Consider the following 11,046-nt stretch of genomic DNA (forward strand, 5'->3'; position numbering starts at 1 on the left):
ATGGTAGACATTTTCTATATTAGAAACTGAATATGGAGTTTGTTTGTTTTAAGTATAAAGATCAAGGTATTCCGGTTGTAACAATAAAAAGAAAAGAAAAAATATCTGTGCGAATATGTGATCTATAATTACCACTACATGCATTTTGTAGCAATGCACTTCAATAAGATTTGAAAAAGTTTATTAAAAGAAAAATTAATGGGTAAATTAGAATTTGTTAGCTGTTATAAAGGTAATATACTAATAAGGTATGTCCTTTTGTTTTAATTAAATCGAATAAGTAATGAGGCATGCCTTCTAAATTTCATGTTTTTGTTCAACATACCTAAAAACCCCCTAGTCAATTAATCTTGGCAACCCTTTTTGCCGAAAATCCCAAAATTTCATATCTTTTATTTTCTTATATATATACGAATGGATCCAATCATCCTGATTTATTAGTACTTCCCTTTCATTGATAAACATACAACCTAGAAATATAGCATCTTGCATCAAATCATTCTGATTTATCAATACCTGCCATTCATTGATGGAGATGAGTTACGAAACATATCTTGAACACTCTTGAGTTTGCGCAAAGCCTCAATAATGGTGATTCGTCCTTCAGGGGTATCGTTAGCACAAGAAAGCGCAACCCCCATGACAGTTGAGAGGCAATGAAGTTTCATTTTCAGGTTCATGGAACGAGCATCCAGACATAACTCTTCTGAGCACAACTCTTCTGAATACAACTCTTCTGGATCTTGAATCAGGTCATGATCCACCACTTGATCTAAGTTCCCTGGGAAAGCAGACTGCACCCATGTCTTGAGGCTCAAACCACCCACAAAGCTCTCGTCTGTTGGTCTTTTCCCGCTAAAAATCTCCATAACCATAATTCCGTAACTGTATACATCTCCTTTAGTAGATGGGTTTGCTCCCATACCATATTCTGCATGCGATGTATATACAAGTCAATGTAACGTACAATTATATATACTTTCATGAATACAACCATAGATAATAATATTAGTAGACTAATTAACCTGGAGGTATGTAACCCATTGAACCTTTAAGAACATGGCTAGAGCTAACAAGTTTATCTTTCTCAAGCAACATGCTAGCAAGCCCAAAATCCCCGATTTTAGCAGTAAAATCTTCATCCAAGAGAATGTTACTTGGCTTTAGATCACAATGCACCACTGGAGCTACCACACATTCATGGTGGAGATAGGTCAACCCGCATGCTACATCAATTGCCACATTTAATCTCTCCAGCAACCCCATTTCTTTCCCGATCCAACTTTCCAAACTCCGATTCTTCATGTATTCATAGACCAGAGCACGAAATTCCTTGTTTTTGGGATCCAAACTGGAACAGGAAGTAATTAGTTTCACAAGATTCCTATGCCTGAGATGCCGAAGAACACCACATTCGGCTAAGAAGCTAGTCAATGAACCAGTGGTTTCCATGTCAAGAACCTTCACAGCGATTTCCATGGATCTTCCTTTGAGATGGAGATACCCTTTGTAGACAGACCCAAAACTCCCACGACCAATCAGGTTTTCCTCATCGAAGTTCCCTGTTGCAGAGCATAGCTGGTCATATGTCACGATTTGATGCTGGCCCTTGAACGAATCAAGAGTCTCCATGATCATAATTGCTTTGTGTTTTCGGAAGTAGAAAAACAAGGCGATTGATATAATAAGTATTGCTATTACTGAAGATATTACCACGACTAAGATGACAACTACTTTGTTGGTGTCATCTCTTGTGCATTTGGAATCATAACATAGTTTTGGGTTGCCTTCAAGATGAACTCTTGTGAGATTCGAAAAAATCCCATCACTTGGAACCTTTCCTTCCAAGTTGTTAAAAGAAAGGTTCAATAGTTTTAGGACGTTTAAATTTTGAAGCTCGAGAGGGATTGAACCGGAGAGTTGATTCGAAGAGAGGTCGAGTGTTTCCAAACCTTTTAATTCCCCCAAACTATTTGGAATGTTTTCTGAGAGCGAATTTTTAGATATGATCAGCTGTTCCAAGCTCTTACAATTCTGGATCGACTCTGGAATGTCGCCCGATAAATTATTGTTGGAGAGATCAACTGTCACCACTCTTTCCAGGCTACGAATTTCTGGAGGCAATGAGCCTGTCAATGAGTTGCTGGAAAGATTGAGGATGATGCTTAAACTTGGGAGATTTAGAACTTCTCTGGGTATACTTCCATTCAGCTTATTCATAGAGAGATCCATTGAAATTAGGCTCTTGAAATTTGTAAAACTGGTGGGTATATTTCCACCCAATTCATTGCTTGACAAATCAATATGCGTCAACCTTCCAAGATTACCCAATGAATTCGGAATATTGGAAGTGAATCTATTTTTGGCTAGAAAAAGCTCTTGTAGGTTTTCCAACTGGCCTATTTCAGGAGGGATTTTACTCGAAATGGAGTTGTAACTTAAATTTAGTAACGCTAGACCTTTCAGTTGACCAATTGAGGAGGGGATGCTTCCAGATATCCTGTTCGAACCCATGTACAAATTTCTAAGTGTTTTGGAAAGATTCCCTATGGACTCCGGAATAACACCATCAAAATGGTTTCCATCAATAGCTAGGAAATCAAGCTTTGTACTATTTACAAAAGAATTCAAGAAACCAAGACCCTCACCTTGTTCACTAACAATATTATTGTGCCCAATATTGTACAATGTTAGCTCACGAAGGTTTCCTAGTCCAGGTGGCACTGTTCCATGCATTTGGGTATGTGCCATCCGGATGTTTCTTATATTTGTGAGGTTGTGCAGCGAACCAGGAATAGTACCTGTGAATCTATTGATGCAAAAGTTGAAATCAAGAAGATTTGGGAGTGTATCACCAATATTGTAAGGTATCTCTCCCCTTAAATCGTTAGAAGCTACAGCAAAAACTTCCAGCAAAGACATGTTGTAGAAGGATGGAGGAACTGTCCCCGTGAGCTTATTGATTGTGATGTCAAGAATCTTTAGGTTACGAAGACGAGACAGGTCACTAGGGATCGGGCCTGTAAGTGAATTGGTGCCCAAATTCAAAGTGGATAGTGAAGTAAGGTTGCCGATAGATGGTGGAATAAAGCCTGAAATCTGGTTTCTTGCCAAGTTCAAAATTCGAAGATTAATGAGGAGAGTGAGGCTTTCAGGAATCGAACCTGAAAGTCTGTTTCCCATGAAGTCGACAACCCTGAGGTTGATACACTCGCTTATGTTTGCTGGGATGGTGCCTTGGATGCGGTTGAAGCTGATGTTGAGGAGTTGGAGGTTAAAAAGATTAGTGATCGTTTCAGGAAGAATACCGTTAAATTGGTTGTTTTGAAGTTCAAGTGATCTGAGAAACGATAGATTCCCAATATATGGGCTAACTGGACCAGTTATCCGAAGCATGGAGAGGTCAAGACCGACAACTCTTCGGTTACGATCATCACACAACACTCGGGTCCAATTGCATGGGGATGAGCTTGCTGGATCCCATGTAGCTAAAGCTTCTGGTGGTTGCGTGATTGTTTGAGATTTGATGGAGATTAAGGCTTGTTTATCAGTTTCAATACTTAAAGTGGCAGAAACTGCAAACTGATTTTGTATGCAAAAAGAACAGCTAACCAAGAAGATGGAAAGGTGTGAGAAAAAACTCATGATATTTTGCAGATGACAATAATTTTACTGGTGGGGAAGTTGTTAGAGGGTATTTATGAACGTGGTTGACTGTCACATCAGTATTTATGCATTTCATTTTCCATTCTTTATGGCTTCTCGACTCGGTCGTATGTGATTTAGATTTTTCAAAGCAATGTATGATTTTTTGAAACCAAATATGATAGAGAAAATGATAGGATTCAAGTTGTAAAAAGATAAAGAGCTCTAGCATCCATATCCATATGCTGTGATATTTTTAATAGCTATTGTTTTTGGAAAAAAATAAAAAAAAAATAGAATAAAGAATAAGCGAATCACACTTTGACCCCACCTTCTCTATCTTCTCTCCTTTCATTGTGGGTGTAAGGAGGACGAGACGGTGAGCTCCCTAGCTTGAGCTAGGAACCGATGTGTAGCCGCACCAACGACCTCCTAGCAAGACTTCCTAATGAGCCACTATTTGTGGCCTAAGGCCGAAGAATGCGTGCAGAATGCGTGCAGAAAGTTTCTCTTACTTTTAGTCTCAATCATTTCCTCCACTTTTTTTTCCCTTACCAAAAGCCAATGTGTATGTGGGAAACTTCCTTCAATCTTTTTTTTAGATAAAAATAATTGAATATATATATATATATATATATATATATATATATATATATATATATATATATATATATATATATATATATATATATATATATATATATATATATATATATATATATATATATATATATATATATACTAGCCGTTTACCCGCGCAAAACGGCGGACGACAAATAGTTTGTTTTGACAATTAATTTTTTTCGATGAAAATGATTATTTTCAATTCAATCATTAGTTTGTTTTAGGAAACATGTCATATTAAAAATAAAAAAATTCAAGAAATAATCAAATTATAGGGTGTTGAGTATTTATTTGGATGAAAAAAGATCTGGTCAAAACCTTGGAAGAGAAGATTTATAGGAGTTTGTTTAAATTTCAATATTATTTTATTAGTGGACGTCTTAAAAAAATATTATTATTTTATTCAATTATATTTTTAGAAATAATGGAATTTGTTTTATAAGATAGTAATATATATATATATATATATATATATATATATATATATATATATATATATATTACTATTTCTAAAAATAGATTTAAGATGTATTTAAACCTAAAGTACAAAAAACCTATAATATAATAATTTTATAATTTAAATCGTCTAAATGTTTAAACAGAAAATACAATCACTCAATGCATATGTTTCTTATTTAAAACCTTGGAAGAGAAGATTTATAGGAGTTTGTTTAAATTTCAATATTATTTTATTAGTGGACGTCTTAAAAAAATATTATTATTTTATTCAATTTATTTTTAGAAATAATGGAATTTGTTTTATAAGATAGTAATATATATATATATATATATATATATATATATATATATATATATATATATATATATATATTACTATTTCTAAAAATAGATTTAAGATGTATTTAAACCTAAAGTACAAAAAACCCTTAATATAATAATTTTATAATTTAAATCGTCTAAATGTTTAAACAGAAAATACAATCACTCAATGCATATGTTTCTTATTTAATTCACGCTGTAGGTTTCCTTATTTCACTTTGACCTAGCCCTCGTTTAAATCCCCGATATATCACTTATTTACTTTATCACGTTTGACTTGAATTCAAGATACCCCAATCTCGGCATTTATCCAACAACAAACCTAAACCGCTTTCATGCTTGATATGCTATGATCCGCAACCCAAATGATCATCCATCATCTGCCAGATCTACGTCCTTCAGATGCTCTCCAGTTCCATCGCTATCAGCCACCATCAAAAGCCTAGAACCCATCTCATAAATCAGGCACTGTCAGAACTCCAATGAATGTTTTAGTGGCGAAAATAGTCTTCCCCCTACTCTGATTCCTTTTATCCCAACCACCATCGCACAACCTGCACACAAACACCACGATGTCGGAAATCAAAGGTTTTATGTCAATTTCCTTGTCTCTTATGTACATAGATCTCATGCCTTTTCACTAATAACATCAGGCAGGTGAAAGTATGTTGGTCATACTTATTGTTCTTCATTTTGAAACACTTCTGAAAATATATAGTAGATTAAGAATTTGGGAAATCGCAAGGCTGCTATGAAGAAGAAAATGGATACAAATTATGGTTTGATTTATTTTTTCTGTTAATACAAATGACGAAGGAAGTTGATACAAATTATGGTTTGATTTATTGATCGTTTTTAATTTAAAACCTCAAATTTTAAATTGGATTTCATTTTCTTTTTGAATTAATTAGATACTTAAGGGGTTTTAATGTTTTATTCAGGTGGTTTTGCAGGAATCGAGCATCAAGAAGTAAGTTTTCTTCCTTATTTCTGTTGATTGTTTTCTTTACCTAACCTCTTTTTTGCAGGATTTTCTGATTTCTCTATCTTTGTTACAGATGCATGATCTGTATGTAATTTAGCTACAAAGTCACAATCACGATGCTCCCTTCAGTAGCAATTCATTCAAAGAAACAATTCTCGTGAAAATGTAATTGCTTCCCTGTTCTTTGATGACTTTTGTTGATTATATTCCTATAGCATGTTTGTTTACATGTAGCAATTCGTTGGACCTGTGACCTGTCACAAGTGTCAATTGGTCACCCGATGGACACTGCATGTTTGTGGGCTTAAACATTTATGATGTCCAGCTCTAGGATTCTACATTAAACAAACATGTAAATAAATAATCTACTCTTAAGTTTATAATTTAGATCGAATATTTTCTAAATCTTTGTGTTTAAAATGTACAGTCGAGAACACTGATAGGCTGCCACAAGTGATGTATATCAAGCATATTTGTGGACTTGGAAGGCAACCAACTATTTTGAGGAGATTTAGTGTTCCAGTAAAAGACTAAGCAGGCAGTAAAATTATTAATTTAATTTCCATAAATAATAACATACCTTGTGATTTTCAGTATTTTGATAACCAAGAAACTTTTTTATTAATATTAACAATAACAACAAAATCGTAAAAAAGATAAAGTAAAGGGAAAAGGATCATTTTTCAAGGGTGTAACAGTATTTCAACTCATATTGTGAGTGAGAGGGGTCAAAACCGATGTGAAACCTTAAAAAGGGACCAAAAATGGAAAAAACCAAAAAAATTAGTGTAGTTCCTTTCATGTTGACATTACTTAAAATATGTAATTGGTGTCCTCTTTTGGTTCAACTTATCCTCCCAGTGCATACTCACCGGATGTTCTTCCAAAATATGTGGTTTGGTTGCTTAATCAGGGTTCAAATGTCATGTATATGGACTTCCATCCTTAGCAACAAACCATTCTCTTAGGTTGATTCCATGTTTGCTTGCTTTAACACCTACCAATTTCTTAATTTGATCTAATATTCAATATCCTTTTTTATGAAATTAAGAAAAAGTGGTAATGAGATTGTTTACAGGCTTATATCTAACCATATATGCCTAATATGCTATATGATCTTTGCAGTTGAAAAAAATGTTGGTGAAATACGTATTTGGGAGGTTGGAACTCGAGAAAGAATTGTTCATAAACCATCCAAGGTTTGGGATTTATCAGCTTGACTTAATGCCTTTTTAGGTATATATGGCTTTAAATAATTTCGTTTAAATATATTTATTTTTCCCTTTCATATGTGTTGCATTTTTCATGCATATTGTTCAAATATATGCATACAATACATCAGGGGGGGAGTTAAGGTGACTTGGAGAATACCATTAATTTGATAGGTCTTGCATAATTCAGATAGATGCATGTGTTGCTGGTGTAAATTCTTATAGTTTCCAAAATATAGTATTAAAACAAATTATATTATTTTTGGCAGAAATGTGTGTACCAACACAAGATGGAACTTAAGAAGATGAACATTTTCATATTGAAGGTTATTTTCATATTTTTTTTTTCTTTTTATGTTTGATTAATTTTATTTCTGATGGAGAAATATCATTTTTTAATTTATGTGTTGAAAATAGCGTGCATATGCCTCTAAAATACCGAGTTTTAATGCATATGCCATATTTGACCTTTAATTTTAGTTTTTTGTATTTGATCTATCGTGATTATGTATTAGATTATGTCTTGCCATTAAAATTTGCTATTAACTAATTTTTATTGTTTTTTTTTTTGGATAAGTCTTAATGTAATGCATAATTGTGATTTGTGTAAGTGCGTTACCAAGAATTGGTTCATTTAGCACAAATTTGTAGGTTTTTTTATGTTAAACTTTCATGTATTAATAATTAAAATGAAGTTTTTGGTTTTTACAGATTCATTTAAACAAGATACTCAAACCTGAAATATGTGCATATTGCACTTTATTTTAACCTTTTTTTTTTGTTATTTCTTTTCATTTAAAAACCCTATGAATTTTATAACGGCCTCGGAATTTGGGATAACCAACAACATATGCAACTTTTGTGGGATACAATCAAATTTCGATACATTGAATGTTCTTTAGAAGATGTTATGTTTTCGTATAGACACTAATCGTTGAAACAAATATAATTGTCAAAAGAAACTATTTAACGTGTTTTGTGTTCCTTGAAGTCTATCATGTTTCCAAATGGAAATAAACACCAAAAGAAACTAATTGTCAAATGAAGCTATTCGCCACCACCGCCGCTTTGCTCGGGTAAACAGCTAGTGTGTATATATATATATATATATATATATATATATATATATATATATATATATATATATATATATATATATATATATATATATTTGTAACGTCCTGTTATAAATCGTTTCCTAATTCGGGGTGGTGACCGAAGATCGGGTGTCATAAGGCTTAGGGACTTCGGAAAAGAGGGATATAGACCCATTTGGGTGTGGGTAGTGTAATCTAGATGATCTGGGAGTTCAGTTGGTGATTTGGAGCTCAATGGTATAACCGTAAAGTGTCAGTTCAGGCTTTTATGGAAATTGGATTTTTAGTTCGGGAAGTTTGAAGGCAAGTTTAAGTTGCTAGAAGCGTAGAGCTTCTCGTTACCTTTATGTGGATATATGGATCGTCGGAAACGAACTTATAACGAAGAAGTTATGGCCTTTGGAAGATGGTCGGGTTTAAGGCTAACCTTAGTACACGGGGTGTACATAGGGAGTACGTTGGGTGTCTTAGGGTGAAGGATCGCGACACCTTTGGGGAGTACGCTGAGCGTAATGAGAGTACGTAGGGCATACTCCAATTTCATGCAAACCCCAACTTAGGGTATTGTATCCTATTTAAGCTCCTTAACTCATCACCAAACCCTATTATCTCCAGCCTCCATCCCTTTTAAACCCTAGTTTCGAACCCGGAGTGCATTTGGTGGTTTTTGAGGTTGAAAAGTGATTTGTGGGTGTTTTGTGGTGAAGAAGATCTAGAAGAAGAAGATGAACACTTAGAGGAGTGGCTTGAGCTTGTAGATCCAGGATTACCTTCTCATTTGCAAGCTTTTTAAGGTAAAAATATCATACCTTGATGATTATTTATGTTAGATCTACTTTATGGTGTTTCATGTACATATTTTAGTCTTTTGAAGTAAAGATAAGCTTTTGATCTACTCCAAAAGTAATGGATGCTAGATCTAAGCTCTAATAAGGTCCTTTGCTCAAAAAAAATGCAAACTTTATGAAAGATTTTGGTTCATGCAAGTATTAAGACACTTATTAAGCTCTTTTTTAAGTTTTGAGTTCCTTTAAGGCATGTAAGAGAGTAAAGTTGGCAACTTTATCATTTAAGACCTTGCCTAGGGATCAAATCTATGTTTTGGACAACTTCACTTAACCCATTAAGAGCTTTTTGAAACTTTTGGCATTCTATTGAGTACGTTGGGCGTACACAGGAGTACGCTTTGCGTAATGGGTGGTTGTGCATAAACCATTTGTACATCGTGCTTCATGGCTGAGTATGTGGGGCGTACGTCTTGAGTATGCGTGACGTACTCCCCGAAATGGTTATTTTGGATCTTTTTGGTTTTGGGCCTTGCTGGGCCATTAGACTTCTGACTTTAGACCATGGTTAGATTGCGGGCTTTCTTGGTATTGGTCCCATGATAGTTTTTGGGCCCAATTAGAAAGTTAGGCCATACTGGGCTTTGGGTTACCATTTTGGGATTTGGGGTTTTTGTGCATTTGGGCTGGGCCTTGGGTTTGGGACAAGTAAGAAAAGATTAAAATGGTATTTTACCCTTTAGGAAATTGGTTTATGGAGTGGGCCTCAGATTTTGAGATTATCGGGATTAATATTGATTAAGATTGTATTCTTTTTGTTAGTTGGTGCGAGGTTACCCGTTTCAGCAATCCAAGCAGTTATTTGATTATCAGTGGTTTGAGGTGAGTTTGCTCACTGTGTTTAGCGGGTCGAAGGCACCAATGTCGGCCCATGTTTTTTATAATAGGATGCTAGATGTATACGTGACTCTTTCATGTGTTATGTGTTGGTATGCTTATCGAGAAACGCCCGATGCCGGGCGGGGCTCGATGACTTTATTGTATGCAATTGTCTTTGTGATTATCGCATGTGTTCATTTGATTATACGTTTATATGTTTATATTTATGGTGTGTGGGATTCGATGCCAGGCGGGGATTGATGACTGACAGATCTGTATACCGAGCGGAGCCCGATGTCGGGTACGACCCAATGCCTGACGAGACCCGATGAAGGGTTGGGTCCCAGTATGTGATTATTATGTATGGTATGTGGTATTTTGGGGAATCCACTAAGCTTTGTGCTTACGGTTTTTATTGTTATGGTTTCAGGTACTTATGGTTCGAAAGGGAATGGCTCGACTTGATCGCAACACATCCACCCATGTTTCTGTATTATGATGATTTTGGAGTAGACTCCTGTGATCTTTTGTACGTTCAAGGAGGGGATTTTGAAGATTTTAGATGAGCGTCTGGGCGCATTTCGTACTGAGCTATTGGCTATTGTTGGAGTTCGCACTCTTTCTTTCCGTGAGTTCCATGCTTGTGGAGCTCCCGAGATTGGTGGGAGGAGGTAGACTTTGCTTTGGGAGGTGTGATGTCCAAATAATAACGAATTAAATTTTCGTTTTTAAATTAATAAATCGTTAATACATATCATTTCCATAAAACCAAGGTAATCAAGATTTATCAAAACATCAACAAAATAGAATAAATCACAGAATGCAGGAAACATGTAGTGTGTGCTCTGCAATTATCTCTTTCATTTGAAAATCGAAGTACCTGAAGCACAAACTGAAAATCATAATAAAAAGCTTAGTGAGTTCCCCAAGATACCACATACCACACATACTGGGCCCACGTCCTACCTCGGGCCCCACCCGGCATCGAGCCCCGCTCGGATGATAGATCTGTCGATCACTAGGCCCCGCCCGATACACAC

General features: G+C 35.2%; 1 protein-coding gene and 1 long non-coding RNA gene across 7 annotated transcripts; one reads left to right on the forward strand and one right to left on the reverse strand.

The window, feature by feature from the left end:
• Positions 1–360: 360 nt before the first annotated feature.
• LOC111890693 (putative receptor-like protein kinase At3g47110) lies at positions 361–3,675 on the reverse strand. The gene is made up of 2 exons (XM_023886778.3): positions 1,026–3,675; positions 361–931 (listed from the first exon to the last, which is right to left on the reverse strand). Exons 1-2 carry the CDS (start codon positions 3,643–3,645, stop codon positions 510–512), a joined length of 3,042 nt encoding a protein of 1,013 aa, XP_023742546.1. The 5' UTR covers positions 3,646–3,675; the 3' UTR covers positions 361–509.
• Positions 3,676–5,284: 1,609 nt separating this feature from the next.
• Positions 5,285–10,774, forward strand: LOC111890704 (uncharacterized). Of its 6 annotated transcripts, none has more exons than XR_002849959.3 (7): positions 5,285–5,637; positions 5,991–6,019; positions 6,108–6,199; positions 6,462–7,270; positions 7,515–7,571; positions 10,257–10,372; positions 10,437–10,774. It is a non-coding gene; the product is annotated as an uncharacterized LOC111890704 (long non-coding RNA). The 6 variants fall into 6 exon arrangements; XR_006190849.2 differs by having other exon boundaries at positions 10,257–10,367; XR_002849960.3 differs by having other exon boundaries at positions 10,257–10,352.
• The last annotated feature ends 272 nt before the right edge of the window (positions 10,775–11,046 follow it).

The sequence above is a fragment of the Lactuca sativa genome, chromosome 4 (assembly GCF_002870075.4).
Source record: "Lactuca sativa cultivar Salinas chromosome 4, Lsat_Salinas_v11, whole genome shotgun sequence".
Classification (NCBI taxonomy): domain Eukaryota; kingdom Viridiplantae; phylum Streptophyta; class Magnoliopsida; order Asterales; family Asteraceae; genus Lactuca; species Lactuca sativa.